Here is an 18,574-nt window from a genome sequence, read left to right on the forward strand (position 1 = left end):
TTTCCGTCTCCCAAATCCACTCAAGGCTTTGGTCGGTTCAAGGTACCACACCATGGGATTGAGCCCGGAACCATGTGGTTGGGAAGCGAACTTCTTACCACGCAGCCACGCTTAATACAGATATAGATAGATACGACGCGCTTCCAAGCAGTTTCCGTCTACTAAATTCACTGACAAGGCTTTGGTCAACCCAGAACTATAATAGAAGACACTTGCCCATTGTGCCATACAGTGGAACTTGAACCCGAGACTACATGGTTGGGAATCAAACTTTCTTACCACACAGCCACGCCCGCGCCCTAAGTTAACTAATTTTTCTGTATGGTTAGAAAAATTGATCAACCGATTTCTGATCAAGTCCAAATTACAACAAAGTAATTAAAAACAAATAAACAAACAAACAAACAAAGCCCTGAAACTTGTCAGATCAATTTTTCAATTTTTGATCGCGGAAAAAAGGGGGAAAAAAACCCCGAAAATCGGTCGGGTGGCTTACCCACACGGCAACTACTTTTTTAAACAACTAGGTTTTTAAAATTAAACGTTCTTACTAAAAATACACACTCGTACGTTGACTTTATATCTCTGTGTCTATATATATCCGAAAAACGCTATGTATTGCTTATCTTAATGCATGGACACAGTGGGCAGTTGTCCGAAGTGGGAGGTGGGAGGCGAGATGACTTGTCCAGTGACCCCGTTTGCAGTTTATGTGTGTTGTGTGCCATTTATCAATAAATAAATACTATAAGACCCCTAATGCACTGATCAGCCCAGGAACCTATAAAAATGCTTAGAAGGTTCTGTACGTACACTCATGTTTTATACATACATACATACATACATACATATATATGCATATATATATCTCTGTGTGTACATACACACACACACACACACGTAGAGTTATGCTTTTTCTCTCTACACGTGTGTTTTGTTTGTATATGCGTGTGTTTATCTATTTGCGTGTATTTATGATGTAATGTTTCTAAGTATGAAGATGTAACGGTTAGGTGCAAATATACGTGTTTGTGTGTGTGTATATTTGTATGTCACTGTGTGTATGTGTGTGTGTGTGTGTCTATATATGCGTTATGTGTATGTGTCTTTATATGTTTACTTTTGCGTGCGTTGTAGAATATGTGTGTATATATATATATATATATATATATATTATGTATTATTATTATGCATTAAGGACGGCGCATGGTGACGGTGCTATGTGTTGTCAAAGACGGTAAAATAAGTAACCGCCAACAACAACCCTCATCTCGCCCTGCCTCGCTCCTCAACGTGTTCATTTGTCGAAGCGAAGAATTTTTGGATCCGAAGTTTGCTAAGAGAGAGAAAGAGAGAGAGACAGAGTTAGCATTAATAGTAATAATCAGTATAAGAAGAAACTTCAAAAAGACATCGTAATGGTTATAGTCGGAGTAGGAGGAGGAAGAGAATAAAGTAGAAAGAGGAGGAGCTGTGATAAAGCGCGTGAGAGAGAGAGATAGAGTGAGACAGAGAGAGTTTGTGTGTTGTTGTGGTGTGTGCGTGCGTGTGTCGGTGTTTTTGTTGTGAAAAGGAGAGTCGGCGGGAGTCAAGCGCCAGAGTCTGCTTGCTCGCTCTCGTTCTCTTTTTCTTGTTTTTGCGGGTATTTGACAGACCTTTCAAGTTTTTTTTTTGGAGGTTTTCTTCTTCTGTTTACTACCCGTTACCCGAGTCACTGCAAAAGGATATTTTGTTTTTAAAATACACATCTTGTGTCTTGTCATCTCGAGCTACCTTCACAACCGATGATCAGAAAAGCCATCGATTACATGTATGTTTGATTTTTTAAATTCATCTATTTTTACTCGTTGCTGTTACTATTATTATTATTATTATTATTATTATTATTATCATCATTATTGTTGTTATTATTATTATTATTAAGGTGGGGGAACTGGCAGAACCGTCAGCGCGCTGGACGAAATGCTTAGCGGTATTTCGCCCGTCGCTGCGCTCTGAGTTCAAATTCCGTCGAGGTCGACTTTGCCTTTCAGCCTTTCAGGGTCGATTAAACGAGTACCAGTTGAACACTGGGGTCAACGTAATCGACATATCCAGGCCCCCAAAATGGCTGCCCTTGTGGCATAATTTGAAACCATTACTGTTATTATTATTATTATTGTTATGTTGTCTTCTCATACACACACATGTTTGATATATGTGGGTGAAATAATGTTCTATGCGCATTCGATACATTTACTTATCTATTTCATTTACCTACCTGCCAATCGGTTTCAACACACACACATACATACATACATACATAAACATGCACATATACAAACTGACACGCATTCACACACCCATATATATATATATATATATATATATATATATATATATATATATATATATATATATGCATGTAAGCATGGAAGATTGCATTTGTTAATAAATAATTTATATAGACGCTTTTATATCATGCATGCCTTTCCCATGTGCTATTAGTAGATAGCAGTTACAAAAGAAAAAAGAATACTAATATGCATTTTCTGTCAGGGATTAGAAACCGGAGCTCTCCGTCTCAATTTCCCTTTGCATTTTTCGCAGTTAAGATTGGAAACCGTGGCCGCTCTGTCCCAATTTGTCGATTACCTAACCCACGTGTTCTCTCTTACTCCGCCCTTCTCTTTCTCGCTCTGCTCCTCCTCCTCTCTTTCTCCGTGCGTGTAGCATATGACATGCATAAACAATACTTCTTGTCTTAAGTTTACAACTGGGATCGTGTCTGTGTTCCCCTTTTCTCCCCCCCCCCTCATTACACTTCATCTTGGACTACCGCTATCTTGCACTGCTGTAATCTATATTGTAAGTAATTATTGCTTCACTTTGCATTTATTTATTGACAATTGTTGATATTTCAGGGTAGCTGTTGTTTAGATCTAGGCTGAATTAGAGCCCCTAACTAAGCAGGCCTTCTCATATTTTTTCCTACATGTACGGGACTCCGGACCACATTTGCCTAACGCATCTTATTTAAAAATAACGATAGAGAGATTTGGCTGCTATTTCTAACAGATCGAACGTTCGCTTGGAGGTTACTTCGTCGGCTCGCAGTTGACTTAGTTCTCTGTATATATGCCAGATATATTGATTAAGCGTGTATCTGCTTCAGATAAGACCCGGTTTCGATTCTCAATTGCAAACTCGCTTCACTTCACACACTCACCCGCTAAAGTTCTTAGAAAAGATACGAACTTTACAGATTCATCTCAACCCACCCCCACTGATCTCCCCCCGGTATAATGTTTTACGTTGAAGTTTTCTACGCTGCTTGTGTGTGCATATACATACATACATACATATATACATACATACGTACATACATATATACATACATACATACATACATACATAGGCATATTTTTTTTTTAAAGTTTCAGCTTAGAGCTGCGGCCATGCTGATGCACCCCGGGTAAGGATCGTTATTTTGACCCACAAATATGCCCTCCCCACGAAATTTTGCTCGTAAGTTTTTTGTTTTTTTAAATGGGTATGTTTAATGAAGATTTGTGATAATATCGTTAGGTATGCCAATATATATATATATATATATATATATATATATATATATATATATATATATATACCCATCGTCTGTTATTTTTTCTTTGCTATATATATATATCCATCGTCTGTTATTTTTTTTGTTTGCTATATATATATATATATATATATATATATATATATATATATATATATATATATATGGTCGTTGCTACACGGTAACCCGAGAAGAAAATTCACTGGTAATTAATAAATAAATAAATAAAATAGGTTACTCGGCCTTTTTCATTCATCTTTTTCCGTGTATCTAACTGTGAATGGGAGTGTGATAGGGGTAGGATGTGATGGAGGGTCGCTTAGTCGGTCGGTCGGTCGGTCGGTGGATATTGCAAACGACGATTGATTATACAATCCGCTTCACACCTTCGCTAGAAATTATCCTTCTCAGTAAACACAAAAATGTGTGTACGCATAGAAAAATATACACCGAAACCCCCACCACGAAAAGTTTTTTTTTTTTCTGAATAGAAGAGGTGTGTTCATTTCATAGCTTGCTGTGTGTGAGAAACGGAAATATCCTCGGAGCCCTTCATCTTCATTCAGCTGAGTGTAAAGGGCTCTGCAGGAAATTTTGGGGTATTTCCTCTTCACACGGCAATTCCTTTCTTTCTTTTTTAAAATCTGTTGGTTTTTACCGACCCAGGCCCACCACATGTCTACACACACACACTATACATAGCAACATATAAGTAGATGGCAGATATGTGCTTAGGGTGTTGCGCTCTCAATCATAAGATCGTAGGCTCCGTTCCTGAACGAGGCGGTGCATTATATGCGCGAACAAGGCACTACATTGTTCTACTCAACTCAACTGAAAATTCGTACGAATCGAGTGCTGGTGCACCCTCCCCCCTCTCTCTCCTTTTCTGTGTCCCTTCAGCTGTCACATCGTCAATGTTCTGCCAGCGGCCCGTGAGGGTACCTACATCTGCTCACAGTCCTCATGGGTAACTAACTCTGTTAGCGAAAGCATGGTACTTACATGCTACCATAACATGCTCGTTTGTGGCCTTATATAATTATCTGTACACAGAGAAAGAAACAAAAATAGGGCATGGGGGTGGGTGACATTCATCTCTCAAAAATGATAACCGTGGAAGTGAAATTCCCGAGCTTCAATCAAGAATCAAAACGCTGCTGAACACACATGCCACTAAAAGCTGTTCACGGCTTCCTACTGAATTTTTTGTAAAGAGTTTAATTGTCGATCCATTATAATAGATCTCACCGGCCCACTGCGTGTCTATTTTATGCTTACTTTGTATAAAACGAGTGTTAAATCCTACTTTCTGTTAGTTTACTTACTTGTGTGTGCATGTCTGTCTGGGGAGAGTCATTCTTTTTTTGTGCCTTATTATTTAACACACTCACCGGTTCAGTTTCCACTCATTTACTTCTTTACCAAATGCAAAAGCGAAATACATATATATATATTTATTTATTGCTCACAGAGGGCTAAACATAGCGGGGACAAACAAGGACAGACAAAGGGATTAAGTCGATTACATCGACTCCAGAGCGTAACTGGTACTTATTTAACCGACCCCGAAAGAATGAAAAATAAAGCCGACCTCGGCGGAATTTGAACTCAGAACGTAACTGCAGACGAAAAACTGCTATGCATTTCGCCCGGCGTGCTAACCACTCTGCCAGCTCGCCGCCTTCTCTCTCTCTCTCTCTCTCTCTCTCTCTCTCTCTCTCTCTCTCTCTCTCTCTCTCTCTCTCTCTCTCCCTATATATATATATATATATCGTACCATTGTAGTCTCTTATGTAACTTCAAAAATGCACATACTTTTATGTATTGAGTTCTTTTCTGCTGTTCTTCCTCTAAACACACATGCATGCATACATGCATGCACACATACATACATACATACATGCCATACCATACCATACAGGTGTAGGCATGAATGTTACCTGTTACATGATAACGTGTGTGCAGTAGACAATGTGGCATGATGATGCTAAGGTCTCTCTCACACACACACATACATGCATATATACATACATATATATATATATATATATATATATATATATATATATATATATATATATATATATATATATATATATATACACACACACACACACACACACACACTAACAACGCATTTCCCTCTCACCCCGATTGTCCTGTCTCTCTTGTTTGAGACCACTTTCAGTTTCGTCGCTTTCCCCCTCAGCAAAATACATCGCTGTTCCATCGTTTTAGGTTTCTCTTTACAATAACGAGAGGTTTCTAGTCCAATGCCTTTACGCCCGCGTGTATGTATATTTATAAATGTTGGAATTTATGTTTATACAAATATGTACATGCAACTATACCGGATGATATACATGCATCCATGTGTTCCTCTGTGTGCATGCATGCATGCATGTATGTATATATATATATATATATATATATATATATATGCATAGACAAGGAGCTACATATGCACGTGCAAGGACGCGTACATTAGCCATACATGTACAGTGATATGCATGCAGTCATGGTTTATATATAACCATGCATATGTACATGTGGCCATGTTGTTTATAGATGCTACATGTGTATGTGCATTATCAATGGATGTGTATGGTTATGTGCACGTGTTTGTACGAGAATGATTTATGCGTATATACATACACACGCTCAAATTCTCTTGTGCATGTGCGCACGTATGTATGTATATATATATGTATATATATATGCGTGTGTATGTGTAAACACGTGGATTATTTCTGCTAATACGTATGCACGCAGGTGCATGCGACGTTACGTGTGCAGTATGAATGATACAAACAAACAAATCCCATGTGTCTTTTTTTATCATTTAGTATTTGATCTAGTTTTTTTCTTCTTTCAAATTTACTGGAAATCGTTATATAATTTTACTCATTTTATTTTGGCAAATGTAAAGAATACGTACACTTGGTGTTTGGGGTTAGGGTTACGCCAAAAACGAGCGATGTGCGTACTTTTCCTCCCTGTATAACACACACTCACATACATTTATTCTTTTACAAGAATGATGTTGTCAGTGATTTCGAAGTATTGACTCGCTTATTCTTCATCAGACTGTCTTTACAAAAAGTATTGAGTAATTCCTCAGTTTAATGTAAAATTGTTTTTATTATAATTCGAAATAAAACACACACACACACGTGTTTGCTGATTCAAACAGGAAAATAGAATTGAAAACAAGACTATATATATATATATATATATATATATATACACTATATTATATTATATTTTATTAATAATCGGCAGAAGTTACAGAGCGACTCAAGGGCCAAGGATTCCGTTCGTTGGTACTTATCAAACTGGTTTTTCAAATCAAGTGTTCACAAATCTTAAATATCGGTGATAACAGTGGCTCTTTTGGATTGTTCGAATCCTGCCACGGTTGACTGCCTTTCTTGGTCGATAAAGCAAGTACCAAACAAAATATTAGTGTCAATTTAATCGACTACACCCCCCTCCTACTACCTCTGTAACATATGTGGCCTTGTGCCTCTACACTTGTCAAGTTTCCCCTCGCCCTTTCCCCCCTACTCTTATCTTTTACTCTCTCATATATCTCTTTCCTCTTCATATATTCACTATCTACTCCGCCTCTTGTACTTGCTCTCACCATGTTTCTTTCTTTTTTTGTGTTCTACTCGCTCTCTCTCACTTTCATCTCCTACTCTTGTATTACTTCTCATCATCTTTCTTTTCTCTTGACACCTTATCCTAATTCCTTTTCTCTATCAATTCCCTTGCTGTGTCTGCCTACATATATATATATATATATATATATATATATATATATATATATATATATATATATACACACTCTCTCTCTCTCTAGCTTTCGTCTCTTTATCTCTACATCTCATGTTAGTATGTGTGTATAGATAGACAGATAGATAGATAGATAATATTCCCTGCTGTCACCCCCCTGTCTTGTATCATCTTTCGCTTCTCTGCCATTCTTATTCTCTGCTAGTCAAACTCTTCGACTCTTTCTTAGCTATTTTGGTTTGTTTTATTTATTTATATATTTATTCTTTGTTTATATTTGGTTATGTAATAATGCTAACATTTTTCTTTTGCCGAACAAAAGATAAATAAATGAATAAAATAGCATCTTTGATGATAACGTTTCGGTTCTAATGCCGGAGTTCATTTTCTTACTTTCTTTCGATAATTAAAATAATTCTTTGAAACTTCATATTTGATTATTGGATTGCGGCGATGCTGGGGTACCGCCTTGAAGGGTTTAGTCGAACAAATCGCCCCCCCCCCCAGACTTTTTAGTACTTGTTCTTTTTCTAAGTCTGGTATTTAATCTGTCGGGTTTCTCTTTGTTTTGTTTTTCTTTAATCGAATTGCCATGTTTCAGAAACGTAAACGAACCAATACCGGTTGTCAAGCGGTGTAGGAACAAACACACAGACGCGCGCGCGCGCACACACACACACACACACACACACACACACGTATTTACGACAAGCTTCATCACATTTTCTTCCTAGCATATTCACTCACAAGGCTTTGGTCGACCGAGGGTTATCGTGGAAGCTATCTGCTCAATATGCTGCGCTGTCGAGTGGAATTGAACCCGAAACCACGTAGTTGCAAAGTAAAACTTCTTAACCACACAGGCAATGCCATGCATTATTTTAGCCAACATTGGTAAAATTTTATATATGCGGATATACTGAGCATCACTAATTTCGGTTGCTCTTAAATTAAACTTTTGGCACCAAATCGAAAATAGGGGACCACTTTGGACAATAGCGTCGTATATTTACAAAGAAAAGAAAATAAGAAAATTGATTTCATGTTTTTGTTGCTTTATTTAAGATAGAACTATAAAATGCCCCACACATACATACACTTCATTTATGTGTAAAACTAGTTTATAAACTGTATTGTCATTCTATATATCATCTACACACACACACACACGCATTGTCCTTAATGGAAAATAAAGATTTCTTTTCATCACACAGCCAATATTTGTCAGTGGTTGATATTAGATTGTTTTGCGTGAAAAGTAAAACCTACCTAAGCAGGATTCGAAATCAAAATACACGGCCATATCTGAATACTGTAAAACTTTTTCTCTTTTTTCTTTCTTTTAATTTTTTTTTTTTTTTCCTTCCTGCAAAAATTTATTCATATTGTCTTTTTTTTATTTCGAAAACGTGAAAATCCATAAGTTTTTGCTTACATAACTTTAAAAAAAAAACTATTCATATAAAGTGTTTTGGTTTTTTTTTTTTAATAAATATATAATTATTGGATAGCTCTCTCATAATTTAAGGAGTGATAAATTTATTTGCAAACTTGAAATTGAGAAGTATTTAGACATTTAAGAAATATGAAATAACCGATCGCGTTCGATCTGGTCATCTTTAGATTATGTTAACTATAACATTTGAGGACTTCTGATAAACATGTTTTATCACTCTGAACTACCTCTCTCACAGATTACCCGTGTTTCAAGTCTACCTTAGCAATGGTAGCTCCTTTCACCTCTGTTGCTGTTTTCTTAAGGACCACGTGTATTTATTCAGAACTGCTTCTCGAATTGTTGCAAATGTTTTTCAATGAGAACGTCTGAAGACAGCGGAAGCATAAACAAATGTGAACTGAACCATATAGAAGGTTTTACGTTTTTTCTCTTTCTTTCTTCAAAGTATGAAGTAAATCCCAGCGAACTAATTCTGTGACAAGATTTCGATTTTCCTAACGTCTTTGCGAAAGGCATCCAACACCAAGTTTCTCCCCTAGAAACTATATAACTAACTATATAAGTACTATTCTTTGGTCAATAAAACCCCAGCGTTTTACGAATTTCGAGAGCAAGGTATTTGCCAAGACAATAAAGACATCGTGTAAATACGTCAGCCACACACGGTGAATTGATGTATAAACATCGTAAAATATAATCCACTGTATTTAAGACTCATTTGATAACACATTGTTAAACTCCATCTAGTACATTATTACGATGCAGTAAACCTAGGTTGAATAAACTCGCATGTATATACAGAATTTGTGCTTTTCTGCTTTTTATCCTCTCACATACATTCACACACACATACAGTGGAACCGCGTTTTACGAATTTAATATGTTCCTGACAACCATTCATCTCACAAGATGTTCGCAAACCGAAATTATCTTGCTCATAGGAAATTTAAAAGACGACACGGCAAATTTGATTAAGGATGCGCACTGTGGTGAAAACTAGACAACAACTGACTCTTTCCCGCGGATGCTCCGAACTTATCGCTAACTGTTGTTGCATGTTTGTTACTCGAGACATCGTTTGTCACATGAGATGTTTTATGCTCGAATAATTGTTCATAAATCAATTTGTTTGTAATGGGAGGTGTTCGTAAACTGAATTTCCACTATACATATATATATATTGCCTTACTATTAGACTACTTTTTCGTAACTCGTGCAGAATTCGTATATATATATATATATATATATTATAAAAAGTAGTGTAATAGTAAGGCATATATGCTCTCAGAATGGAAAAAAAATGAGCATTAGTATGCATACTTATGCTCATTTTTTTCCCATTACGATGGCTTGTATAGTCTAGTAGGCTATTTTCTGTAGTCAATTATATGGTGAAGGCTAATAAATCTCTCTCTCTCTCTCTCTCTCTCTCTCTCTCTATATATATATATATATATATATATATATATATATATATATATATATATAGTGGTACGGATGGAAGAAATGGAACTGAATATGTCGAGTAGAACATATTTGAATGTTATTTTTTTTCGTTGCATCTTGAAGTAGATAAGCTATAAATAGTAGTGGGTTAAAACAACCTTTTGGGTAGAAAACGTGAATGGCTGCCTGTGAGACATGGACTGGTAGACTGGTAGACTGGTAGACTGCCTGGTAGACAGAAACTGAAAGAAGCCTGTCGTATATATAAATATATGCATTTGTGTCTTTGTGTATGTGTTCGTCACCTACTACCACTTGACAACCGGTGTTGATTTGTTTATGCCTGTAACTTAGCAGTTTGGTAAAAGAAACCAATAGAATAAGTACTGGGGGTCGAATTTGTTTGACTAAACCCTCAGAGGCTGTGCCCCAGCATGGCTGCAGTCCAATGACTGAAGCAAGTAAAAGATAAATGATAAGAAAGATATATGTGGTTAGAGAGAGAGTTGGTTTTAGTTCACATTCTGTCTTTCACCTTTTATTCAATTCCCGCTGGGAGATTGTTGGTCCTGTTGTTGAACCAACAAATCCATACTGATTGAACAGAAGCATTACAACCATGACCATCACATCTGTTATGCACATCCATGACTACATTGTCCAACATGTCTTTGATGGGGATGTAAATAAATCAACACCTATTGTTAAGCAGTGCTGGGGAACAAATACATACATGTACACACACATATACATACATACATACATATACAGGGTCCACCAAAAAGATGTATACATACTTTAGGAAAGGAGAAAAAAAATCTGCATAAATATTTAACTTGTATATGTACCTCTATAAATATAGATACCTCTTACAATGTTTTGTCAAATTGCAGTTGGTGACACTGAATGAATTTCAATAACAAGGAATTAAAATATTTATACAGATTTTTCCTTTCTTGAAGTGTGTATACATTTTTTTGGCAGACTCTGTATGTACAGTAAGTAGCAGCTTCGTGAGAAGGAACTCTTAACTTGTATCAACAATTTCATCATGACTTGTCACTGGACACACTTATGGCATCATGCACATTTTGTATATGAATATGTTATTATGTATGGATATAGTTATTACGTAAATTATGGTTGTCTCGAAACAGCTGTCAAAAGACTTGACATAATTCTTCTAATCTTATCTTTTTTCTTTATTCTGTAATCTGTAATTTTTGTGCTTGGTTCCCTCTTTTTACTTGGGTAGACCCTCATAGCTATTCAATGTTTAAAGAAATCATATATTTTTAGAATTAAATATTATTACAAATTGTGTTTTGTTGAAGTAAAACCAATTTGTTGCTCATAAATTTTAATAATAAAATCACTGATGTAAATATACATCTCAAGCCTACCTGTATTTACTTTAATATCACTTCTCTCTCTCCCTCTCTCTCTCTCCCTCTCTCTCTCTCTCATATATCATCATCATCATCATCGTTTAACGTCCGCTTTCCATGCTAGCATGGGTTGGATGATTTGACTGAGGACTGGTGAAACCGGATGGCAACACCAGGCTCCAGTCTGATTTGGCAGAGTTTCTACAGCTGGATGCCCTTCCTAACATAATATTATAATATTAAGTAAGATAATGGAGAGATTTAATTTATTAACATTTTTGATAAAGCCTACAATTGTTTCAATTCACACTCAATACAAATTACAAACCTTTAGAATAAAATAAGTTTGCATTTTGAATATTTAGAGTAAAATATCTTCAAGACCAATGGACATTGAGGTTCTCCAACAGTCTATTGGAGAATCTCAACTGATCAACATGTAGTGTTCATAATGTCCATTGGTCCTGAAGATCTTTTACTCTAGGTTCAATCCCACAGTGCAGCATCTTATTTTATTCTATAGGTTTGTAATTTGTATTGAGTGTGAATCGAAACAATTGTAGGCTTTATTAAAATTGTTAATAAATTAATTTATATTCATTAAATCTCACCATTTTCTTACTTAATAATGTAAGTTATTTATACCTATTTCTATATTGAAGAGATATTTTTCAACAATATAATATATTAAACCAGTGTACCTTGGATGGAACCATCCCTATAAGAGGTTTATATATCCTCGTAGTGACTCTGTGTGTGTGATGGGCTTCCTCACAATTTCTGTTTATCAGATTCACTTTCAAGGCATTAGTTAGCCAGGACTATAGTAGAAAACAACTTGCCCAAGATGCTGCACTGTGGGACTGAACCTAAATGGCTTTATTCATTATTATTTTTTTTCTTTTCAAAAATATGTATTGTTGAAATAATTTCTTTTTTAGGAAATGTTTCAAAGTGCATAAAGCTATCAGTAATAGCATGTAACTATTGGATTGAAAAATCCGTACAGACAGAAAAAGTTGAAAACTGAACTTCAAAATTATGTTGTGGGTGTTGGTCGTCTAAACCAATATGCTGATCAATATGTTCATTCTTTTTCTTTTTTGTCTTCATTTTCTCCTGACGGTTTTTAGCAAATGCCTGGAAGATTTGCCTTAATCTCCCTGTCTGTGTATCATTTTAAAAAATACATTGAGAACACTTTTCCTTTCTCTACATCAAAAAGAATTAGGGACATCTTGGAAAACATGTGTAAAATACAAAAAAAGAAAATTTGAAGATGAACAAAAAATGTCTGAGAATGTTCTAACAACATTTACAGACCTACATAATGCTATCTTATGGTATATTCTTCTTCTTATTATTATTTTTAAGAAGTCTGCATAGGCAAATCTCTCTCTCTCTCTCTTTCTTTGGTAAGGCATGTCATTGTTGTTTCAAGAATTTTGCTATAATATATTATTGCATAGTTGGCTTGGAGGAAAGGAATGGTGAAGATGAAGAATTTCTGTGTTAGCTTTGGAGCATTGTCTCTTCCCACGGTTTTTGTCAATGCTGTTTCATAGCGCCATTTTCACTAGAAGATACTCACTTTTGAAAAACCTCTGTCCATTAGAAGCTTTTCAACAGAAAAAATCACTTCATTCTTTGGTTGGATTTTATTGATCCACTGTATACCTCATATGGTGGCATGTGAACAAAACATTGACTGACTTCTGTGCAGGTGGCACATAAAAAACGCCATTCGAGCGTGACTGTTGCCAGTACCACCGGACTGGCCCTCGTGCTGGTGGCACGTAAAAAGCACCCACTACACTCTCGGAGTGGTTGGCGTTAGGAAGGGCATCCACCTGTAGAAACTCTGCCAGTTCAGATTGGAGTCTGGTGTAGCCATCCGCTTCGCTAGTCCCCAGTCAAATCGTCCAACCCATGCTAGCATGGAAAGCAGACGTTAAACGATGATGATGATGATGATCACACACACACACACACACACACACACACATATACATTATCCAAGTCTTTTTGTCCTGACACAATTCAGCTAGTGGTTAATTTTTCATTTTGATCCGAAATGTGGCCATGGTTGTTGGAAGTGCTCCATATGTAATATAATCAATGGCTGCCAGTTTATGTTCTGCTCACTGTTAAGTATAAACATTTTTATAAGCCAAATAATATTATTATTGAAGCATGTGTACATGTGTATCAACAACCAATTTAACACAGTTTTTTGTTTAATATTTTAACCAGTTTGTTTACATAACTCAAAAACGAATTTGTAAGCATTTTTCACTGATTTCATTATATCAAATGTAGGGTGACTCCACTTCATGTTTTATGTAATCTAGCTCACAGCCTCTAATTTTTAGGTTCATATTTCATAAGGAGTTATTCAGCCATTTTATATATTTTTTATTTATATTTTATTCTGTGGATGTGTGGTAAGTAGCTTGCTCCCCATCCACATGGTTCTGGGTTCAGTCCCACTGTGTGACACCTTGAACAAGTGTCTTCTACTATAGCTTCGAGTCAGACAAAGCCTTGTGAGTAGATTTGGTAGACGGAAACTAAAAGCAGCCTGTTGTATGAGTGTGCGTGTATGTGTGTGTGTGTGTGTGTGTGTGTGTGTACCTCACCACCACTTGACAACCAGTGTTGGTGCATTTACATCTCCATGCCAGTGCCCCTGGACTGGCTCTTGTGCGGGTGGCACATAAAATACACCATTTTGAGCGTGGCCGTTGCCAGTACCACTTGACTGGCCTTCGTGCGGGTGGCACATAAAAGCACCCACTACACTCTCGGAGTGGTTGGCGTTAGGTAGGGCATCCAGCTGTAGAAACTCTGCCAGATCAGATTGGAGCCTGGTGTAGCCATCCGGTTTCACCAGTCCTCAGTCAAATCGTCCAACCCATGCTAGCATGGAACGCAGACGTTAAACGATGATGATGATCACTTAGCGGTTTGGCAAAAAAGATCAAAAGAATAAATACCAGGCTCAAACAAGAAAAATAAACACTGGGGTCAATTCACTGGACTAAAAATTCTTTGAGGTAGTGCTCCAGCATGGCCACAGTCTAATGACTGGAAGAGACAAATGGTAAAAGAAGCTGAAAATCCACAAACACCTTCATTTAAGAACTAAAAGTACCAATCAAAGAATGGATCTCTTGAGCTTGTTGTTCAACCCCGGGTTGACCCGGCCTAGCCAGACATTATATCAAATGCTTTCCAACCATGACCATGCCAACTTTTGAGGATCATGCCACAAATTTTGGTAAGATTAATCCATTTGGTACCGGGGGGGGGGGGGTTGATGTCTTTGACTGTACCCCTCAAGACTGCGCCCCAGCATAATCGCTGTCCATTGACTGAAACAAGTGAAAGATTAAAGATGGGTGCCAAACAGGTTGGAATGGAAGTTTGGTATTAATCTATAGAAGATTAAGTACCTTTTTATTCCATAGATGAAGTATAAGTTCCCTAAACTTGATATTTAAAATTTCAGTTGGTAGGAGGCTTTTTACATTTTTTAAAAATATCATTATTATTATTATTATTATTATTATTATTATTATTGTTATTAATTAAGGCGGTGAGCTGGTAGAATTGTTGGCACACCCGCATTTCGTCTGTCTTTATGTTCTGTGTTCAAATTCTGCCAAGGTCGACTTTGCGTTTCATCCTTTCATTGTCGATTAAACAAGTACCAGTTACACACTGGGGCCGGTGTAATCGACTATCCCCTTCTCCAAAATTTCAGGTCTAACTGACTTAGCCCCTCCACCCCAAATTTCAGGCCTTGTGCCTATAGTAGAAAAGATTATTATTATTATTATTTTCACAGCATACCTGGTTACATTTTGTGGTACCCCTCTGAGCTACCATACATTTGTATGATGTGGCTCACAGTTTGGCCGTCAGTATTCTAAAGACCTTCTCTGACATTATATTTCTTATCTAATGAATTAGGACATTAATTAATTATGATTTCTATCATACTATCATACGCACAAAGCTACAAGTTCGTTAAGGAAGGAGCTAGTTCGTTAAATAAACCCCAGTAAAATGACTAATTAACAACGCTTCTTTTTTTGACATGGAGGATAGACACTCCAAGTTTATAGAACAATGAGAGAGAAAGGGGGGTGAGCGGGGAGGAAATATCAAATTGTGTTTGATATTCATACTTTAGTCAAGGGCATCAGCCATGTAACTGAAAATAGTTTTTATCTAATTAGGAGATCAAATCTGGGTCATGGACTTAGTTCAATGAAACTTTATCACCAAATAAAAGAAGTTAACCTCACTCAACAGTCACAACATTAAATAATAGACGATTTATCGTCATAATCAGCATTTCTGTTGGTTGCTTTTGTTTCCACTTTCTCATATGAGCATGGGTTGGATAGGTTTGTAATTCTACAAACTTTCCTATGATTTTGTATTTATTGGCTTCTCTTTGTTAAGCTATGTGTTTTAGATATTTCTTTTAATTATTTTTCATCACAGGTTTTACCTGGATGTAGGACCATTTCAAATATCCCCCACTGCCAAATCAGGTCCCCTCTCCACTCACATTTTTAAGGATTTTTTCCTAGAAACAAAATAATGTCATTTAATGCATTTATGAAATTTCTTTCATATTTAGTAGACATACCTTGTGCAGTTTTTCATGATTTAACACATTTGAGCATCATACTAATGAGCAGTGTCTGTACAGGTAAAAAAAAAAAACAAAAAAAACTGGCACTCCGTCAGTTACAGGCTCCAGTTGATCCAATCAACTGAACAGCCTGCTTGTGAAATTAATGTACAAGTAGCTAATCTACCCTTAACGTAGTTCTCGGGGAGATTCAGCATGACACAGAACATTACAAGGCTGGCCCGATGAATTACTGGTACTACTCAAATTTGCCAGCTGAATGAACTGAAACAGTGGAGGCACAATGGCCCAGTGGTTAGGGCAGTGGACTCGCGGTCATAGGATCGCGGTTTCGATTCCCAGACCGGGCGTTGTGAGTGTTTATTGAGCGAAAACACCTAAAAACTCCACGAGGCTCTGGCAGGGGATGGTGGCGAACCCTGCTGTACTCTTTCACCACAACTTTCTCTCACTCTTACTTCCTGTTTCTGTTGTACCTGTAATTCAAAGGGTCAAGCCTTGTCACACTGTGTCACGCTGAATATCCCCGAGAACTACGTTAAGGGTACACCTGTCTGTGGAGTGCTCAGCCACTTGCATGTTAATTTCACGAGCAGGCTGTTCCGTTGATCGGATCAACTGGAACCCTCGTCGTCATAAGCGACGGAGTGCCAACAACACCGAACTGGAACAACTTTGAAATAAAGTATCTTGCTCAAGGACACAATGTACTGCCAGGAATCGAACCCATGACTTTACAATCATGAGCCGAACATCCTAACCACCAAGCCACGCACCTTCACTGTCTACACAGATAAAAAGGTATAATGAAGTATCTCTATTACTTTAAGTACTGGGGTTGATTTCTTTAACTAAGCCCTTCAAGGAGGTGCCCCAGCAAGGCCACAGTCCAATGAATGAAACAAGTAAAAGATAAGAGAGATAAGACTTGTACAAGAAATACTCAATGATAGTCAATCTGTCAATCATAAGATATCATCGCATCTTTGACCCTTCCTTATAAAACATTATTCAGATTAGTTTATTTCTGATGAAAATTACAGCTATTAGGGGTCACAGGTTTGCTGGAGGCGTGGTTTAAGTGATAGGGGCTTAAAGGGTTAGGTATTCTGGCTACAGAATCAGGAGAACATTTGTGACAGGATATCAGTGCCGATGACCTTTCCAGCTAGTAACCCGACACCTAGTCAGATTTACCATCTGCTGGCACTAAACAAATAAACTTCAACAACCCAAGGTCATCATATTTTAATATTTCATCAACAATCTTTATTTTGGTCTATGCTGCCCTTAAGGCTAAGTTAAGCACCTAAATCCCTGTTAACTGCAAATACCAAATGTTATCCACAAAATCTGTGTGTGTGTGCTGATATGTTGGCCTGACCTATCTATCTATCTACCTATGTGTGTATATATATATGTGTGTGTATATATGTATATATATGTGTACGTGTATGACTATATGTATTTGTATATATATATATATATATATATATATATATATATATATATATATATATATATATATATATATGTATATATATATGTATATATATATATGTATATATATATATGTATATATATATATGTATATATATATATGTATATATATATATATGTATATATATATATATGTATATATATATATATGTATATATATATATATGTATATATATATATATGTATATATATATATATGTATATATATATGTATATATATATGTATATATATATATGTATATATATATGTATATATATATGTATATATATATATATGTATATATATATATATGTATATATATATATATGTATATATATATATATGTATATATATATATATGTATATATATATATATGTATATATATATATATGTATATATATATATATGTATATATATATATATATGTATATATATATATATGTATATATATATATATGTATATATATATATATGTATATATATATATATATGTATATATATATATATATGTATATATATATATATATGTATATATATATATATATGTATATATATATATATAAGTATATATATATATATGTATATATATATATATATGTATATATATATATATGTATATATATATATATGTATATATATATATATATATATATATATATATATATATATATATATATATATATATATATATATATACATATATATATATATATATATATATATAGTATATATATATATATATATATA

General features: G+C 35.6%; 1 protein-coding gene across 6 annotated transcripts in view; it reads left to right on the forward strand.

The window, feature by feature from the left end:
* The window catches only part of LOC149132804 (uncharacterized), a 243,292-nt gene that overhangs the window by 97,520 nt on the left and 127,198 nt on the right, over positions 1–18,574 (forward strand). The window contains exon 1 of one of the 6 annotated variants that reach the window (XM_089362025.1): positions 1,557–1,810. The exons of 3 other annotated variants lie outside the window; for them this stretch is intronic. Coding sequence is in view for 1 of the 3 variants with exons in the window: in XM_089362023.1 (XP_089218149.1) it covers positions 3,483–3,507 (25 nt within the window). In the remaining 2 variants the exon portion in view is untranslated. Of the gene's footprint in view, positions 1–1,556; positions 1,811–2,717; positions 2,848–3,299; positions 3,508–18,574 lie in introns of those variants that run through there. 2 more of the 6 variants (XM_089362026.1, XM_089362023.1) reach the window with 2 other exon arrangements.

This window comes from Octopus bimaculoides, chromosome 13 (assembly GCF_046866305.1).
Source record: "Octopus bimaculoides isolate indiv1 chromosome 13, ASM4686630v1, whole genome shotgun sequence".
Lineage (NCBI taxonomy): Eukaryota > Metazoa > Mollusca > Cephalopoda > Octopoda > Octopodidae > Octopus > Octopus bimaculoides.